Genomic DNA, 20591 nt, shown 5'->3' on the forward strand with positions numbered 1-20591 from the left:
ACTCTGAGGGCTTGGCCCCCCTGGGCTCGTCCCGATTCATTAGATTCCAGTCCAACAACATTACCTCAGTGACTTAGATCAACCATCAGGGGGAAACGAGAAGCTCCCTAGCTATGAAGGAAGTATTTCGGATTCTGGAATGGGTGGAGACCCACAACTGTTCAATATCAGCGATCCACATTCTGGGTGTGGACAACTGGGAAGCGGATTTTCTCAGCAGACAATCTTTTCATCCAGGGAAATGGTCTCTCCATCCCGAGGAATTTGCGAAGATCTGCAACAGATGGGGGACGCCGGAGATAAATCTCATGGTGTCCAGACTCAACTTCAAGCTACCCAGATACGGGTCGCGGTCCAGGGATCCCCAGGCAGAACTGATAGATGCCTTAGCAGTGCCTTAGGAGTTCAACCTAATTTACATTTTTCCACCGTTGCCACTTATACCTTGAGTAGTGGCCTGCATCAAGCAGGAGCAAGCATCAGCTATTTTGATTGCTCCTTCGTGGCTGTGGAGGACGTGGTTTGCAGATCTGGTGGGTATGTCATCTTCTCCTCCATGGAGGTTACCCTGTCGCAGAGACCTGCTGGTTCAGGGTCCCTTTCTACACCAAAATCTCGATTCTCTGAGGCTGACTGTGTTCAGATTGAATGCCTAGTCCTAGCCAAGAGAGGATTTTCTGAGAGAGTGATTGATACTCTCATTCAAGCCAGAAAACCGGTCACTCGTCGTATCTATCATAAGGTGTGGAGGACCTACTTGTCCTGGTGTGAGGAGCGTGGATATCCCTGGCATAAGGTTAGGGTATCCAGGATTCTGTTCTTTCTCCAGGATGGGTTGGATAAGGGTCTTGCTGCCAGTTCCTTAAAGGGACAGATTTCGGCTTTAACTGTACTGTTACACAAGAAGCTTGCAGAGCTTCCTGATATTCAGTCCTTTGTTCAGGCTCTGTCTAGGATCAGGCTTGTCTTTAGAAATTCTGCTCCGCCTTGGAGCTTGAACTTGGTTCTTAAGATTTTGCCGAGGGCTCCGTTTGAGCCTATGCATTCGCTTGACATTGAAATTATTTCCTGGAAGGTTCTATTCCTACTGGCTATTGCATCGGCACGGGGAGTCTCTGAGTTGGTGGCCTTGCAATGTGAGCCTCTTTACCTGGGTTTTCACGCTGATAAGGCTGTTCTTTTCACTGGATTGGGTTTTCTTCCTAGGGTTGTGTCGAATTGTAACATCAATCAGGAAATAGTAGTTCCTTCCTTGTGTCCTAACCCTTCTTCGTCAAAGAAAAGGTTGCTTCATAATTTGGATGTGGTTCAGGCCTTGAAGTTCGGGCCTTGAAGTTCTAGCTTCAGGCCACGAAGGAATTCAGACAGACTTACTCTTTATTTGTTGTGTATATGGGAAAGCGCAGGGGGCAGAGGGCCTCTTCCACTTCCCTATCTTTTCAGTTGAGGAGCATTATCCGTTTGGCCTATGAGACAGCGGGACATAAGCCTCCTCAGAGGGTTATGGCTCACTCAACTAGGGCTTTGGCCTCTTCTTGGGCCTTTGAGAATGAGGCTTCTATGGAGCAGATTTGTAAGGCAGCTACTTAGTCCTCCTTACATACTTTTGCTTTGGCGGAAGCAGCTTTTGGGAGAAAGGTTCTGCAAGCTGTGGTGTCCTCAGATTAGGGTCCGCCTCCGTTTACCCTCCCGTTTTTTTCACTCAGTGTCCTCTAGAGCTTGGGATTTTGTTTCCCACAAGTAATGAATGAAGCCGTGGACTCTCCTCCCATTTATATGGAAAACATAAATTATGCTTACCTGATAATTTCATTTTCATCTGTGGGAGGAGAGTCCATGGCTCCCACCCGTTTCTCCGGTGGGCAGACCTAAATTTATTTTTACTCATCTGGCACCATTTATACCCTGATATTTCTCCTACTGTTTCTTGATCCCGTGGCAGAATGACTGGGGGGTGAGGGGAGTGGGGGAGGTATTTTTAAGCCTTTGGCTGGGGTGTCTTTTCCTCCTTCTGGTGGCCAGGTTCTTAATTCCCACAAGTAATGAATGAAGCCATGGACTCTCCTCCCACAGATAGAAATTAAATTATCAGGTAAGCATAATTTATGTATTTTCTGTGTTTATAGTGCAGTGCTGTAGTGTATGCTGCTACTTTGGAGCCACTATCATAGTAACATAGTAGATGAGGTTGAAAAAAGACAAGTCCATCGAGTTCAACCTATACAAATCTTAATATACTTAGAAAAATTTCCACTTGAGCTTAAATTAATCCCACTAAAAGGTGACCCATTTAATACAAGCAATCATATCCATGAATTTTGTTTCTAGCCAGAAATGTATCTAAACCATTTTTAAATATATCTAGGGTATTGGCATTCACTACCTCCCTTGGCAACAAGTTCCACAATTTTATTGCTCTTACACTGAAAAAATGTTTCCGTTGCAGGAGATTAAATCTCATTTGCTCCAACCTTAAATTGTGACCTCTTGTCACAAAAAAATGTTCTTGGAATAAACAGAGTTTCTGCCATCTCTGTATATGGGCATTGAATATATTTATATAAAGTAATCATGTCACCTCTCACGTGCCTTTTTTTGTCTAGAGAAAACACTCCCAGTTTGGCTATCCTATCCTCATAGCTTAAATTCTCCATTCCCCTTATTAGCGTTGTGGCCCTTCTCTGAACTTTTTCTAGTTCTGCAATATTTTTTTTTGCAATTGGTCCCCAGAACTGCACTCTATACTCAAGGTGAGGTCTTACCAGGTATTTATATATTGACATAATGATGCTTTCCTCCATTGAATCAATGCCTCTTTTAATACATGCTAGTATCTTATTAGCCTTTGAAGCCGCTGCCCTGCATTGTGCACCCATCTTTAGCTTGTTATCTATAAGTACTCCCAAATCCATTTCCTCCTCTGTTTGGCTAAGTCTTGTTCCATTTAAATAATACATTGCCTGCTTATTTTTACCTCCAAAATGTAGAACCTTGCATTTTGCCGTATTAAATCTAATTTACCATTTATCTGCCCATACTTCTAGTTTTTGCAGATCCCTTTGTAACGAAAGTTCATCCTGCTCTGACATAATGACCTTACTTAACTTAGTATCATCTGCAAAAATAGATGTCGCTAGTTAATCCTTGCTCCAAGTCATTAATAAACATATTAAAAAGAACAGGGCCAGGTACTCATCCCTGGGGGACTCCACTGATTATCTTTGTCCAATCTGAGTATGATCCATTCACTACTACTCGTTGCTCCCTATCTTTTATCCAGGTATTTATCTATAAGCTAACATTTTCAGCTATTCCCAGTCCCTTCATTTTGTTCATTAATCTCTCATGTGGCACTGTATCAAACGCCTTTGCAAAATCTAAGTATATCACTTAAATCAACTGATTCCCCTTTATCTATATTTTTACTTCCTTCCTCATAGAATCTAATTAGATTAGTTTGACATGATCTATTTCTCATAAAACCATGCTGATTTGAACTCATAATCTTATTTACACAAATATGCTCATCAATATAACCCCTTATAATCCATTCAAATATCTTCCTCACTATTGATGTAAGACTAACTGGTCTATAGCTTTCTGGATCATCCCTGCTTCCCTTTTTGAAGAGTGACACCAAATCAGCTTTATGCCAATCCTGGAGTACCATGCCTGAGTATAATGAGTCTTGAAAAATTAAGAGTAGAGGTTTTTCTATAACAGTGCTAAGTTCCATTAACATCCTTGGGTGTATTCCATCTGGGCCTGGAGTTTTATTTACCTTAATATTATCCAGTTTTTCCTCTAGACATAACCCAGTTAATGGTATGTGCTGGCATGTTCTAGTTTGTTCCAAAGTATCCTCCATTGGTTCCTATCTTGTGTATACTGAAAAAAATAACTGGTTTAGTACCTCTGCCTTCTCCCTGTCACTGTTAATCATGCTACCCTCCACGCATGTACCTATATTGTCCTTCTTACATTTTTTTCCTATTTTTCTACCTAAAGAGCCTTTTAGGGTTAGACTTCTTTGTGATTAAGCTTTCATTTTCAATTTGTGCTAATTTGATTGCTTTTTTTGCATGCTTTTTTACATTCCTTATAAATATGGTATGTTGAGTCAGTACTATTTTCTTTGAATAATTTAAATGCCCTATGTTTTTTTCCTAATTTCTCTTAACACATTTTTATTTAGCCACATTGGCTTGAATTTTTTATTTTTATAACGGTATGCTATTTGTTGATATGTATATACATGCAGTAAGTAGATTGACATTTTTACGGCAATCGCCTAGCAATAATACACAGGCGTACCTCAGAGATATTGTGGGTTCGATTCCAGACCACCGCAATAAAGTGGGTCATACTATTTTTTTTTTGTTTTTCAGTGAATATAAAATATTATATTTCACTATACTGTAGTCTGAGTTTGCAATAGCATTATGTCTTAAAAAAAACATTGTACATAACCTTAATTAAAAAATACTTTATTGATTAAAAATGCTAGCCATTATCTGAGCCTTCATCAAGTCGTAATCTTTTTGCTGGTGGTGTGTATCTATAGGTGTTTATATGTTTATTCATGTATATTTATGTGTTTATTTGTTGGAAAACTGGCACTGATAGACTTGCTCAACACAGGGTTGCACAAACGTTCAGTTTGTAAAAAGAGAAACAGCTGCAAAGCGCAATAAAGCAAAACGCAATAAAACGAGGTACGCCTGTATATAAGAATCATCACTGGATCTAGAGGTCTTGCTTTTCTAAAAAAATCCTTTTTAAAATACTCTTTTGCTCATGTGTTTATGGCGTTAAATATGATCTCTGAAAGGCCTTTACCCTTAAGAAGAGCATTCCTGTGTCTAGTTAGGGCATTTGGCTGTTACCGGGGGGTCAGTTACGAATAAGAAGGTGTTATGAACTCACATTCTAAAAAGTAATCCACCTCTTTTAAATAAAAGGGTCTAATAATCCCTCATTTTATAGAGGAACCATTTATTTTTTAAATGAGCAGTCCCTTTAGTTAAAACAGCTGTATCTTAGAAATGCTTATTTAAGATCTCAGACTCCTCTTTAAAACAAGGCAGTTTACATAATGCTTTTTGAGGTGGGAGACAAAGATATGGGGGCATATTTATCAAGCTCCGTACAGAGCTTGATGCCCCGTGTTTTCTTCAGGCTCCCCAGAAACAGAAGTTATGAAGCAGCGTTCTAAAGACCGCTGCTCCATGACCTGTCCACCTGATCTGAGGCCGCGGACAGAAATCGCCAGAAATCAACCTGATCCAATACGATTGGGTTGATTGACACCCCCTGCTAGCGGCCGCACCAGCCGTTCACAAGAACTACAAGCAGCGAGCAAGTGCTTCTTTCTTTAGACAAATTCTTATTGTGTGACATCACAGAGCCCAAACTTCAACAGGTTATTATGGATGAAGATGGACCTTCAATCCCTCCTCATTTATCCACTGAAGAATATGTACTGCTCATAGAGGGTGACACTGTATCCTCTGCACTGAATCAGTTGATATATATAACTGCATAATAAATGCTACATTAGCTTTTTCCGATCACAGGAAATTCCAAAATCAATTCAGCTGTTTAAAGGGACAGTCTACTACAGAATTGTTATTGTTTAAAAATATAAAGAATCCCTTTATTACCCATTCCCCAGTTTTGCATAACCAACACAGTTATATTAATATACTTTTTACTTCTGTGATTACCTTGTATCTAAGCCTCTGCAGACTGCCTCCTTATCTCAGTTCTTTTGACAGACTTGCATTTTAGCCAATCAGTGCTGACTCATAAGTAACTCCGCGGGAGTGAGCATAAGAGGCGGCCTTCAAGGGCTTAGAAATTAGCATATGACCCTACCTAGGTTTAGCTTTCAACAAAGAATATCAAACGAACAAAGCAAATTTGATGATAAAAGTAAATTGGAAAGTTGTTTAAAATTGCATGACCTATCTAAATCATGAAAGTTTAATTTTGACTGGACTGCCCCTTTAAGAACATAATTTCTGATGTTGCAAAAAGACTTAAAGGGACATGAAACCCATAATTTTTTCCTCATGATTCAGATTGTTTTTTAAACAGCTTTCCAATTTACTTCTATTACCAAATTGTCTGCCTTTACTTGTTATCCTTTGTTGAAAAGCAGGAATGTTCGCTCAGGAGTGTGCACGTCTGCAGCACTATATAGCAGAAGATTTGCAACAATGTTATACATTAGCAAGAGCCCTAGATGGCAGCACTACTTCCATTCATTAAGTATATCCAGACACGTGCATGCCACCTATCTAGATATCTGCAACAAAGAATAACACGAGAACAAAGCAGATCTGATAACAGAAGTAAATTAGAAACTTTTTAAAATTGTATGCTCTGTCTGAATCATGAAAACAAAAAATGGGTTTCATGTCCGTTTATGGGATTGAATAAATAAAATTATAGTAATAATGAATGTATTCTAAAGACTAAGAAACCCTCAATTAAATAATTTATTAAAAAAAGAGCGTAATATGACAAAGATCTTCCAATTCAAAACTCTAGTCACAGTTGTTAATTTGCTAATGTATTACAGCCTATACTGTAGTTATTTTTTTATTACTCTTTTATAAAAAAATAAAATAAGTATGAGCTTTGAAATTTGTGATGTACAATTGTAAGGTGGTCAAATAAATTGTTTTATTTAACCTGTACTACTGAAAATATTTATGTTTTCATTTTTTTTTTCTTTTCAGTGAACTACTTGAGTGCTTAATAGATGCTCAAAAAAATAAGGAAGCTGCGGATTTTGCAACAGTTGCATCAGAATATGTTAAAAATAATGTTCCACTCAAATATCCTCAGCTTTTCACAAAAATGGTAATTAATAGATTTGTAACAATTGTTTTATTGGAATGTGTTTTTCTCTGTTGAATAGTAATTTATTAGGGATCTCTCTCTCTCTCTCTCTCTCTCTCTCTCTCTCTCTCTTTCTTTCTTTCTTTCTTTCTTTCTTTCTTTCTTTCTTTCTTTCTTTCTTTCTTTCTTTCTTTCTTTCTTTCTTTCTTTCTTTCTTTCTTTCTTTCTTTCTTTCTTTCTTTCTCTCTTTCTCTCTTTCTCTCTTTCTCTCTTTCTCCTCTCTCTCTCTTTCTCTCTCTCTCTCTCTTTCTCTCTCTCTCTCTCTCTCTCTCTCTCTCTCTCTCTCTCTCTCTCTCTCTCTCTCCTCTCTTTCTCTCTCTCCTCTCTCTCCTCTCTCTCTCTCTATTTGAGTGATGTTTAGCGCAGTTTCGCTATCCATTTAAATTGTAGGAGGTGTTAAACGGATGTTGGCTGCTCTAAACATTCTCTGATAATTCTGTTTTATCATGGACTTGTAATACCAGATTGCATGCTCATCTCAGAGCAATATTGATAGCGCACCCTGCGCCATCCATAGCGCTCCACTTCTAATCTAGGCCATAGTCTGCAGACTTAAAGGGACATGAAACCCACATTTTTCTTTCATAATTCAGTTACAGCATGTGATTTTAAACAACTTTTCAATTGACTTTTATTCTCAAATGTATTTCATTCTCTTGATATCCTTTGTTAAAGCAGCAGCTATGCACTACTGGCAACTAGCTGAACTCAGCCAGTGAACCAATGACAAGAGGCATTCGTGTGCAGCCACCAATCAGCAGCTAGCTTCCATTAATTCATTGCTGCTCCTGAGCCTACCTACATATGCTTTTAAACAAGGGATACAGAGAGAATGAAGCAAGCCAGATGATAGAAGTACATTATAAAGTTGTTTAATATAATATGCTCTGTCTGAATCATTAAAGAATAATTTTGGTTTTCATGTCTCTTTAATGAGAAAAATAGAGTTTCCAAAAAAGGTGACTTGTTTATTAGTATGAAAATAGATTAGAGGTTGAGTCACTCTGTGTCTCTTGGCAAATCATATCAAACTGTGAACTCAACATCTTATTATCCACAATCTAATCTATAGTTTTTACACAATTCTGTAAACATTCCTAAAATTGACTTGTGTTGTGCCTAAAATAAGGGAATAGAGAGTTAAAGGTGTTAAAGGGACACTGAACCCCAAAAAAATATTTTGTGATTCAGATAGAGCATGCAATTTTAAGCAACCTTCTAATTTACTCCTATTATCAATGTTTCTTCGTTCTCTTGCTATCTTTATATAAAAAAGAAGGCATCTAAGCTTTTTCCTTGGTTCAGACTCTGGACAGCAGTTTTTGATTGGTGGATGAATTTATCCACCAATCAGCAAGGACAACCTAGGTTGTTCACCAAATATGGTCCGGCATCTAAACTTACATTCTTGCATTTCAAATAAAGATTCCAAGAGAATGAAGAGAAATTAGGTAATAGGATATAATAGGAGTAAATTAGAAAGTTGCTTAAAATTTAATGCTCTATCTGAATCACAAAAGAAAAAAATTGGGTTCAGTGTCCCTTTAAGTTAATTTTGAGATGGTCAGAGCCATGCATTTTGCAGCCATGATTCTACCTAAGAACATGATATGAATAAAGAATCAGAGAATTTATTGATGATGCATATTATGTTTAGACCTATAAACATGTCTAGACTGAACTTTTACTAAAATATTATGTATTTTGTGTTAATTTGTATATTCTATTTATATTGCACAATTGTAAACCATTTTGTATAATGTGTATCATATAAATATTAAGAGTTAGGATTTTTATGTTTTAAATATTATTTTTTTTTATTTAAGGTACAATACAAACTTATTGATTCTGCTAAAGCTTCTAAAGAAAGTAAAACTTCCATAACATTATCAGCCATCTATAAAATTCAGAAGCTTAAATTGTGAGTATGAACATTTTAAATTTTTATTTCTTTCATGTAATTAGCAAGAGTCCATGAGCTAGTGACGTATGGGATATACATTCCTACCAGGAGGGGCAAAGTTTCCCAAACCTCAAAATGCCTATAAATACACCCCTCACCACACCCACAATTCAGTTTTACAAACTTTGCCTCCGATGGAGGTGGTGAAGTAAGTTTGTGCTAGATTCTACGTTGATATGCGCTCCGCAGCAAGTTGGGGCCCGGTTTTCCTCTCAGCGTGCAGTGAATTTCAGAGGGATGTGAGGAGTATTGCCTATTTGAATGCAGTGATATCCTTCTAAGGAGTCTATTTCATAGGTTCTCTGTTATCGGTCGTAGAGATTCATCTCTTACCTCCCTTTTCAGATCGACGATATACTCTTATATATACCATTACCTCTACTGATTCTCGTTTCAGTACTGGTTTGGCTATCTACTATATGTAGATGAGTGTCCTGGGGTAAGTAAGTCTTATTTTTTATGACACTCCTAGCTATGGTTGGGCACTTTGTTTATAAAGTTCTAAATATATGTATTCAAACATTTATTTGCCTTGACTCAGAATGTTCAACTTTCCTTATTTTTCAGACAGTCAGTTTCATATTTGGGATAATGCATTTTAATTTAACATTTTTTCTTACCTTAAAATTTGACTTTTTCCCTGTGGGCTGTTAGGCTCGCGGGGGCTGAAAATGCTTCATTTTATTGCGTCATTCTTGGCGCGGACTTTTTTGGCGCAAAAATTCTTTTTCCGTTTCCGGCGTCATACGTGTCGCCGGAAGTTGCGTCACTTTTTGACGTTATTTTGCGCCAAAAATGTCGGCGTTCCGGATGTGGCGTCATTTTTGGCGCCAAAAAGCATTTAGGCGCCAAATAATGTGGGCGTCTTATTTGGCGCGAAAAAATATGGGCGTCACTCTTGTCTCCACATTATTTAAGTCTCATTTTTTATTGCTTCTGGTTGCTAGAAGCTTGTTCTTTGGCATTTTTTCCCATTCCTGAAACTGTCATTTAAGGAATTTGATCAATTTTGCTTTATATATATGTTGTTTTTTTTCTTACATATTGCAAGATGTCTCACGTTGCATCTGAGTCAGAAGATACTACAGGAAAATCGCTGTCAAGTGCTGAATCTACCAAAGCTAAGTGTATCTGCTGTAAACTTTTGGTAGCTATTCCTCCAGCTGTTGTTTGTATTGATTGTCATGACAAACTTGTTAATGCAGATAATATTTCCTTTAGTAAAGTACCATTGCCTGTTGCAGTTCCTTCAACATCTAAGGTGCAGAATGTTCCTGATAATATAAGAGATTTTGTTTCTGAATCCATAAAGAAGGCTATGTCTGTTATTTCTCCTTCTAGTAAACATAAAAAATCTTTTAAAACTTCTCTCCCTACAGATGAATTTTTAACTGAACATCATCATTCTGATTCTGATGATTCCTCTGGTTCAGAGGATTCTGTCTCAGAGGTTGATGCTGATAAATCTTCATATTTATTTAAAATGGAATTTATTCGTTCTTTACTTAAAGAAGTCCTAATTGCTTTAGAAATAGAGGATTCTGGTCCTCTTGATACTAAATCTAAACGTTTAAATAAGGTTTTTAAAACTCCTGTAGTTATTCCAGAAGTTTTTCCTGTCCCTGATGCTATTTCTGCAGTAATTTCCAAAGAATGGGATAATTTGGGTAATTCATTTACTCCTTCTAAACGTTTTAAGCAATTATATCCTGTGCCGCCTGACAGATTAGAATTTTGGGACAAGATCCCTAAAGTTGATGGGGCTATTTCTACCCTTGCTAAACGTACTACTATTCCTACGTCAGATGGTACTTCGTTTAAGGATCCTCTAGATAGGAAAATGGAGTCCTTTCTAAGAAAAGCTTATCTGTGTTCAGGTAATCTTCTTAGACCTGCTATATCTTTGGCTGATGTTGCTGCAGCTTCAACTTTTTGGTTGGAAACTTTAGCGCAACAAGTAACACATCGTGATTCTCATGATATTATTATTCTTCTTCAACATGCTAATAATTTTATCTGTGATGCCATTTTTGATATTATCAGAGTTGATGTCAGGTTTATGTCTCTAGCTATTTTAGCTAGAAGAGCTTTATGGCTTAAAACTTGGAATGCTGATATGGCTTCTAAATCAACTTTACTTTCCATTTCTTTCCAGGGTAACAAATTATTTGGTTCTCAGTTGGATTCCATTATTTCAACTGTTACTGGTGGGAAAGGAACTTTTTTACCACAGGATAAAAAATCTAAAGGTAAAAACAGGGCTAATAATCGTTTTCGTTCCTTTCGTTTCAACAAAGAACAAAAGCCTGATCCTTCATCCTCAGGAGCAGTTTCAGTTTGGAGACCATCTCCAGTCTGGAATAAATCCAAGCCAGCTAGAAAGGCAAAGCCTGCTTCTAAGTCCACATGAAGGTGCGGCCCTCATTCCAGCTCAGCTGGTAGGGGGCAGGTTACGTTTTTTCAAAGAAATTTGGGTCAATTCTGTTCACAATCTTTGGATTCAGAGCATTGTTTCAGAAGGGTACAGAATTTGTTTCAAGTTGAGACCTCCTGCAAAGAGATTTTTTCTTTCCCGTGTCCCAGTAAATCCAGTAAAAGCTCAAGCATTTCTGAAATGTGTTTCAGATCTAGAGTTGACTGGAGTAATTATGCCAGTTCCAGTCTCGGAACAGGGGATGGGGTTTTATTCAAATCTCTTCATTGTACCAAAGAAGGAGAATTCCGTCAGACCAGTTCTGGATCTAAAATTATTGAATCGTTATGTAAGGATACCAACATTCAAGATGGTAACTGTAAGGACTATCTTACCTTTTGTTCAGCAAGGGAATTATATGTCCACAATAGATTTACAGGATGCATATCTGCATATTCCGATTCATCCAGATCACTATCAGTTTCTGAGATTCTCTTTCCTAGACAAGCATTACCAGTTTGTGGCTCTGCCGTTTGGCCTAGCTACAGCTCCAAGAATTTTTACAAAGGTTCTCGGTGCCCTGCTGTCTGTAATCAGAGAACAGGGTATTGTGGTATTTCCTTATTTGGACGATATCTTGGTACTTGCTCAGTCTTTACATTTAGCAGAATCTCATACGAATCGACTTGTGTTGTTTCTTCAAGATCATGGTTGGAGGATCAATTTACCAAAAAGTTCTTTGATTCCTCAGACAAAGGTAACCTTTCTGGGTTTCCAGATGGATTCAGTGTCCATGACTCTGTCTTTAACAGACAAGAGACGTTTAAAATTGATTACAGCTTGTCGAAACCTTCAGTCACAATCATTCCCTTCGGTAGCCTTATGCATGGAAATTCTAGGTCTTATGACTGCTGCATCGGACGCGATCCCCTTTGCTCGTTTTCACATGCGACCTCTTCAGCTCTGTATGCTGAAGCAATGGTGCAAGGATTACACAAAGATATCTCAATTAATATCTTTAAAACCGATTGTTCGACACTCTCTAACATGGTGGACAGATCACCATCGTTTAATTCAGGGGGCTTCTTTTATGCTTCCGACCTGGACTGTAATTTCAACAGATGCAAGTCTCACAGGTTGGGGAGCTGTGTGGGGATCTCTGACGGCACAAGGAGTTTGGGAATCTCAGGAGGTGAGATTACCGATCAATATTTTGGAACTCCGTGCAATTTTCAGAGCTCTTCAGTTTTGGCCTCTTCTGAAGAGAGAATCGTTCATTTGTTTTCAGACAGACAATGTCACAACTGTGGCATACATCAATCATCAAGGAGGGACTCACAGTCCTCTGGCTATGAAAGAAGTATCTCGAATTTTGGTTTGGGCGGAATCCAGCTCCTGTCTAATCTCTGCGGTTCATATTCCAGGTGTAGACAATTGGGAAGCGGATTATCTCAGTCGCCAAACGTTGCATCCGGGCGAATGGTCTCTTCACCCAGAGGTATTTCTTCAGATTGTTCAAATGTGGGAACTTCCAGAAATAGATCTGATGGCGTCCCATCTAAACAAGAAACTTCCCAGGTATCTGTCCAGATCCCGGGATCCTCAGGCGGAGGCAGTGGATGCATTATCACTTCCCTGGAAGTATCATCCTGCCTATATCTTTCCGCCTCTAGTTCTTCTTCCAAGAGTAATCTCCAAGATTCTGAAGGAATGCTCGTTTGTTCTCCTGGTAGCTCCGGCATGGCCTCACAGGTTTTGGTATACGGATCTTGTCCGGATGGCCTCTTGCCAACCGTGGACTCTTCCGTTAAGACCAGACCTTCTGTCACAAGGTCCTTTTTTCCATCAGGATCTGAAATCCTTAAATTTAAAGGTATGGAGATTGAACGCTTGATTCTTGGTCAAAAAGGTTTCTCTGACTCTGTGATTAATACTATGTTACAGGCTCGTAAATCTGTATCTCGAGAGATATATTATAGAGTCTGGAAGACTTATATTTCTTGGTGTCTTTCTCATCATTTTTCCTGGCATTCTTTTAGAATACCGAGAATTTTACAGTTCCTTCAGGATGGTTTAGATAAGGGTTTGTCCGCAAGTTCTTTGAAAGGACAAATCTCTGCTCTTTCTGTTCTTTTTCACAGAAAGATTGCTATTCTTCCTGATATTCATTATTTTGTACAAGCTTTGGTTCGTATAAAACCTGTCATTAAGTCAATTTCTCCTCCTTGGAGTTTGAATTTGGTTCTGGGAGCTCTTCAAGCTCCTCCGTTTGAACCTATGCATTCATTGGACATTAAATTACTTTCTTGGAAAGTTTTGTTCCTTTTGGCCATCTCTTCTGCCAGAAGAGTTTCTGAATTATCTGCTCTTTCTTGTGAGTCTCCTTTTCTGATTTTTCATCAGGATAAGGCGGTGTTGCGAACTTCTTTTGAATTTTTACCTAAAGTTGTGAATTCCAACAACATTAGTAGAGAAATTGTGGTTCCTTCATTATGTCCTAATCCTAAGAATTCTAAGGAGAAATCGTTGCATTCTTTAGATGTTGTTAGAGCTTTGAAATATTATGTTGAAGCTACGAAATCTTTTCGTAAGACTTCTAGTCTATTTGTTATCTTTTCCGGTTCTAGAAAAGGCCAGAAAGCTTCTGCCATTTCTTTGGCATCTTGGTTGAAATCTTTAATTCATCTTGCCTATGTTGAGTCGGGTAAGACTCCGCCTCAGAGAATTACAGCTCATTCTACTAGGTCAGTTTCTACTTCCTGGGCGTTTAGGAATGAAGCTTCGGTTGACCAGATCTGCAAAGCAGCTACTTGGTCCTTTTTGCATACTTTTACTAAATTCTACCATTTTGATGTATTTTCTTCTTCTGAAGCAGTCTTTGGTAGAAAAGTACTTCAGGCAGCGGTTTCAGTTTGAATCTTCTGCTTATGTTTTTCGTTAAACTTTATTTTGGGTGTGGATTTTTCAGCAGGAATTGGCTGTCTTTATTTTATCCCTCCCTCTCTAGTGACTCTTGTGTGGAAAGATCCACTTCTTGGGTAGTCATTATCCCATACGTCACTAGCTCATGGACTCTTGCTAATTACATGAAAGAAAACATAATTTATGTAAGAACTTACCTGATAAATTCATTTCTTTCATATTAGCAAGAGTCCATGAGGCCCACCCTTTTTTTGTGGTGGTTATGATTTTGTATAAAGCACAATTATTCCAATTCCTTATTTTATATGCTTTCGCACTTTTTTTCTTATCACCCCACTTCTTGGCTATTCGTTAAACTGAATTGTGGGTGTGGTGAGGGGTGTATTTATAGGCATTTTGAGGTTTGGGAAACTTTGCCCCTCCTGGTAGGAATGTATATCCCATACGTCACTAGCTCATGGACTCTTGCTAATATGAAAGAAATGAATTTATCAGGTAAGTTCTTACATAAATTATGTTATTTTTTTTTTCTTAAATGGACACTAAAGTCAAAATTAAACTTTTATGATTCAGATAGAGCATTCAGTTTTAAGAGACTTTCCAATTTACTTATATTATCAAATTTTGCAGTCTTTTTATATACACACTTTTGGAGGCACAAGCTCCTACTGAGCATGTGCACAAGTTCATAGGATATGCATATAATAGTCTGTTATTGGCTGATGGATGTCACATGATACAGGGGGCGAACAAATGGGGAGAGAAAATACATTTGTCCGGAAAAAAAAAATCTACTGCTTATTTAAAATTCCGACTAAGTGTTATTACATTGTTTTTATGCTATACACTTGTTAGTTATGGAATTCTACTGTATTTTGTGGTCCTTTAAGTTCTTTGCCACAACATCATAAATTGTGATCAATTGCAATCCTCATGAAAAGTTTTATATATATATACTGTATTGTTCCGAGTATAGGCCGCTCCTTATTTTAAGCTGCACCCTTAATGTTTGGTGCCATTTTAAAGAAATTACATTTTTTACTCTTAGCCTCTCTCCCTGACAGATAAGTCTCCTTACCCTCCCCCTCACACACACAGCCCCCTCATAACCCTCACAGGCTGCCTCCTCTTAACCCACTCAGCCTCCTTCCCTCACACAGTGCCCACAACTCGCCCTATTAAAGGTAACTACCTCCCCTCAGGCCTCCTCACCCTCTCAGCCCCCTATCTACCTCACACACAGACCCCCTCCCTCCATAACAGATAAGGTAAGTCCCCTTACCCTCCCGCCCCCCCCCCCACACACATCCCCCTCATAACCACAGGCTGCCTCCTCTTAACCCACTCAGCTTCCTTCCCTCACACAGTGCCCACTACTCTATTACCGTAACTACCGGTACCTCCCCTTAGCCATCCTCACCCTCTTAGCACCCTTCATCAATCATAACCCTCTCCTCACCACATACCTTCTCACCCTCAGCACATACACATTAGGTGGCATCTGTTATCTCAGACTCGGTGTCATAGATGGTAACGTGCAATCTTAAACCCCTTCCACTCCCATCCTGTGTTCCTGACATCCTGGGCAGCAGTGGTGTGCTGGGGTGATGGCTCGTTGTCTCTCTTGTCCGGTTGCGCTCTCCATGTTAAACTCGCTGCTTCTGAGTGCAACTTTAAGTGGGGAGTCATGATCATCCCGGCGGTGGCTTAGGATGTCAGCGGCTGCTAGTATAGACTCCAGGAAACCCTCCCTGCAACAAACACTGTGCTTCCGCCTAACCCCAACCTGTTCAAGCTAGGATACTTACAGTATGCCGATATTTGTATATTGTTTTTGGGCAACATCCTGAGTATAGGCCGCACCCCTAATTTAAAGACTTGCATTAGGGGAAAAAAGTGCGGCCTATACTCGGGACAATACGGTATATATATACATGGACAAGAAAAGGGGGCACACAGATAATTTATATATCTCAAGTGTTATATGCAAGTGCTAACAGTCTCAAATAATTATTTTGCACTTAAAGAGATAGGGTTCTATATATAATAATATGAACCAAAGCAAGACAAGGTTGCACAAGCTAATACATTTTTAACCAAACATTTATTGCAGACAACTGAATATAAAAGAACAGTATGAAGAGGTCTCCAGGTTCACTTATGAAAGGTCTTGTGATGAGCTTTTCCTTATTTTAAATAATGCAAGAGAACAGGGAAACATCACTAAAAAAGAATTTGATTTTCTTGTAAATCTACATCCCATTGAACCCACCTTTTACTGCATACCAAAATTGCATAAGAGCATGAAAAATCCCCCAGGACGCCCCATAGTGTCTGGCATTGATGGACCTACAAAAGGTGTCAGTAGGTACATTGATTTCTATCTACGACCCTTCCTCACTGAACTGTCCTCTTATGTACAGGAAACTGGGGACGTCCTGAGGAGATTGGATAAAGTAAAAATTGATTCAGATACGCTTCTCCTCACATTGGATGTGGAGTCACTGTACTCCTCAATCCCACATAAGGTGGGTTTGAGTGCAGCAAAACATTTCTTAATGCTGCGAGGAGAGGAATACAGCAACAACACTACCCTAGTGCTTAAATTAATAGAATTTGTATTGACTAATAATATATTCATGTTTGACGGTAAACATTACAGACAATTGCGAGGTACAGCCATGGGGGCGGCATGCGCCCCCACCTATGCCTGTTTACATCTTGGCATGTGGGAAACAATGGATGTTTTCCAGGGTATGGACCAATGGGTGGAGGCGCATGTCACCCTATGGCTGAGATTTGTGGATGATATTTTGGTGCTGTGGAAAGGGGATATAGAGTCAGTGAGTAAATTCGTAGAAAAGCTCAACAGTAATAACAGAAATCTTTATCTGACCTATCAGATTAGTGATAAGGAGGCCACATTTCTTGATTTAAAAATTACAGTGAACAATGGTATATTACAAACCAAAGTTTACCGTAAAGAGACAGCAACCAATAGTTTACTGCATGCATCTAGTCATCATCCAGAAGCTCTTAAAAATGGGATACCCATGGGACAATTTTTAAGATTATAAAGGTGTTGCTCCAATGAGGCAGACTTTGAGGAACAGGCAGCAGAAATGGCCAAAAGGTTTTTACAAAGGGGATACTCTAGAAGGCAGATACGCAAAGGATGGACAAAGGCCAGACATACCCCAAGAAATCAGCTTCTGTATAAAAATAGCGAAATACAGACTCAACAGAATCAAATCAGATTAATTACAAGATATAATTCCCATTGGAATAAAATATGGGATATACTTCATAAAAATTGGCACATTTTGTCCAGCGATAGCTCTGTGGCTAGATATATATCTATATATAGATATAATGAATCCAGGTAGTGCACTCTCACTTGCCAACCATAAACACAGACCAGGGTGCTTAGAGTAATATTCAATTAAATCAGATAATAAGCACTCACTGGATTTAAGCACAGCACACTTTTATTAGGCAGTGACGTTTCGGGGCATTCACCCCTTCTTCAGGTCTGAAGAAGGGGTGAATGCCCCGAAACGTCACTGCCTAATAAAAGTGTGCTGTGCTTAAATACAGTGAGTGCTTATTATCTGATTTAATTATATATAGATATATATATATATCATATCTATATATGAACAAATTGTATGTAATACTAAGAATGTAATTTATCTTCTACATTGCTCGTGTCCCAAATTTTACATTGGGAAAACGACACGTGAATTGAAAGACAGAGTTAGGGAGCATAGGGACAGTATTAAAGATAATGATCCAGATAGCCCGGTGGCTAGACATTTCCAAATGCTCCATAACTCTGATTTCACTCAATAAAAATTGCTAGGAATTGAACATATTAGACCTAGGAGGAGAGGGGGCAATGTTGATCAAATATTACTCCAGCATGAGTCACGCTGGATGTACAGATTAAATACATTGTCCCCTATAGGCCTCAATGAAAAAATAGAATATGCCTGCTTTTTGTGAATCCTGAGTTATAATGTCAAGAACAATGTAATGTATATTTACAAAAAATTGTGTGAAATATGTAACAGATGGCAATAGATGTATATTGTCCTATGTACACATTGGTTTTAATATGTTTAATATTAATATGCTGTTATCATCATAGGAAATAGTTAGGCCACGTATGGGTGTCACTTTGTAAGTGCTTTATAATGTATATTAAGGTAGAATATAGATTACCAGATAAAGGCAGAATGGCGCTGTATCCCTTTAAGATGTAACAATAAGGGAAGTGCAAAAATGTATCAGTTTTGGTATATAAACACCACTAGATGTGGTGACATCATATGACGAAGCCTCAAGTCCAACCCAGAAGGGGGAGGGGAGAAACGCGTAATGTTTGGATGGTAACTTTGTAGTGTGGAGAACGTCAGGTGAAGCTGCTCTGATAAGCATTTGGTCACAATATCTACCTTTACCGGAGCCCAGCACGGGAAGACCCGCATCGGCATTGTACAACACGTGAATATAGGATCATGGAGGTACATTGAAGCAGAAATAGCATTCACCTCTTGAATCCTGAATCTAGGAAGGTGTAGGTAAGCCGTGCGGTTGAAGTCTTGCAACAGGTATTACTCCATGAGCATTGTGTTGTGATTACAAGGTCCAGCTGAGAATTTCATTTCAATCCTTTCAGTCCTGCTTTGTTTTTATGAGACCGGACTCACATCCTGCTACCGGACCGTGTGTTCACACTTAAGTGCCCGGATAGGAGCAGAATAAAGGGACGGTACATGTATCAGTTCACCGGAGCGTATTTTTTACGCTAAGAGCCCGGAGTATTAAACGGACTGTTTGCTGGCCAGCTTGTATATACATGCTTTGTTTGGGGGATATGGTTGATATATATGTAATTGTGATATGCTATTATCTGCTTCACATTTTATCTGGTATTTAAACATTGGGAAAGTATTTTGTGTGAAGGCAGACCTGGTTTCTTTACCAGCTCTTCAATAAATGTTTGGTTTAACCCCTTAATGACCGAGGACGTGCAGGGTACGTCCTCAAAAAAAAGGCAGTTAACGCCTGAGGACGTACCCTGCACGTCCTCGGTGTGGAAAGCAGCTGGAAGCGATCCTGCTCGCTTCCAGCTGCTTTCCGGTTATTGCAGTGATGCCTCGATATGGAGGCATCCTGCAATAACCATACATGGCCATCCGATGCAGAGAGAGCCACTCTGTGGCCCTCTCTGCACCGGACATCGATGGCCGGTATCGTTGGTGGGTGGGAGCCGAATTGGGAGGCGGGTGGGCGGCCATCGGTGTCGCGCGTGACGTCACGGGGGGGCGGGATCGGGATCGTGATCGTTGGGGGCGCGCACGGGCGCGCGCGCGTGCACGGGGGGTGGCGGGCGGGCGCGTGCACGGGGCGGGAGCGGGTGGGAACCGCTACACTACAGAAAAGTAGAAAAGGAAAAGTAAAAAAAAATAAAAATAAACTTTTTTTTAAAAACATCTAAGGGATCTGGAAGGGGTGGGGGGTTGGTCTTGGGGGGGGGGAAGCTACACTACAGAAAAGGGACATATTTTATTAAAAAAAAAGCATTTTTTTTCACTAAACTGGGTACTGGCAGACAGCTGCCAGTACCCAAGATGGCGCACATTAAGTCAGAGGGGGAGGGTTAGAGAGCTATTTAGTGGGGGATCAGTGAGGTTGGGGGCTAAGGGGGATCCCTACACAGAAGCATATGTAAATATGCTAACAAAAAATGCACAAAAAAGCCCAAATATACCTTTTATTTTAGTACTGGCAGAGTTTCTGCCAGTACTTAAGATGGCGGGGACATTTGTGGGCTAGGGGAGGGAAGAGAGATGTTTGGGAGGGATCAGGGGGTCTGATGTTTCAGGTGGGAGGCTGATCTTTACACTAAAGCTAAAATTAACCCTGCAAGCTCCCTACAAGCTACCTAATTAACCCCTTCACTGCTAGCCATAATACACGTGTGATGCGCAGCGCCATTTAGCAGCATTCTAATTACCAAAAAGCAACTCCAAAGTCATATATGTCTGCTATTTCTGAACAAAGGGGATCCCAGAGAAGCATTTACAACCATTTGTGCCATAATTGCACAAGCTGTTTGTAAATTATTTCAGTGAGAAACCTAAAATTGTGAAAAATTTTACGTTTTTTTTAATTTGATCGCATTTGGCGGTGAACTGGTGGCATGAAATATACCAAAATGGGCCTAGATCAATACTTGGGGTTGTCTACTACACTACACTAAAGCTAAAATTACCCCAAAAAGCTCCTTACATGCTCCCTAATTAACCCCTTCACTGCTGGGCATAATACACGTGTGGTGCGCAGTGGCATTTAGCGGCCTTCTAATTACCAAAAAGC

General features: G+C 39.4%; 1 protein-coding gene across 1 annotated transcript in view; it reads left to right on the forward strand.

The window, feature by feature from the left end:
- Nucleotides 1-20591, forward strand: part of LOC128640465 (cilia- and flagella-associated protein 46-like) — a 638812-nt gene that overhangs the window by 18072 nt on the left and 600149 nt on the right. Inside the window, exons 6-8 of the mRNA XM_053692944.1 lie at nucleotides 6747-6870; nucleotides 8736-8830; nucleotides 16321-16856. Of these exons, the coding sequence (XP_053548919.1) occupies nucleotides 6747-6870; nucleotides 8736-8830; nucleotides 16321-16856 (755 nt within the window). The remainder of the gene's footprint in view (nucleotides 1-6746; nucleotides 6871-8735; nucleotides 8831-16320; nucleotides 16857-20591) is intronic.

Source organism: Bombina bombina, chromosome 9 (assembly GCF_027579735.1).
Source record: "Bombina bombina isolate aBomBom1 chromosome 9, aBomBom1.pri, whole genome shotgun sequence".
Classification (NCBI taxonomy): Eukaryota; Metazoa; Chordata; class Amphibia; order Anura; family Bombinatoridae; genus Bombina; species Bombina bombina.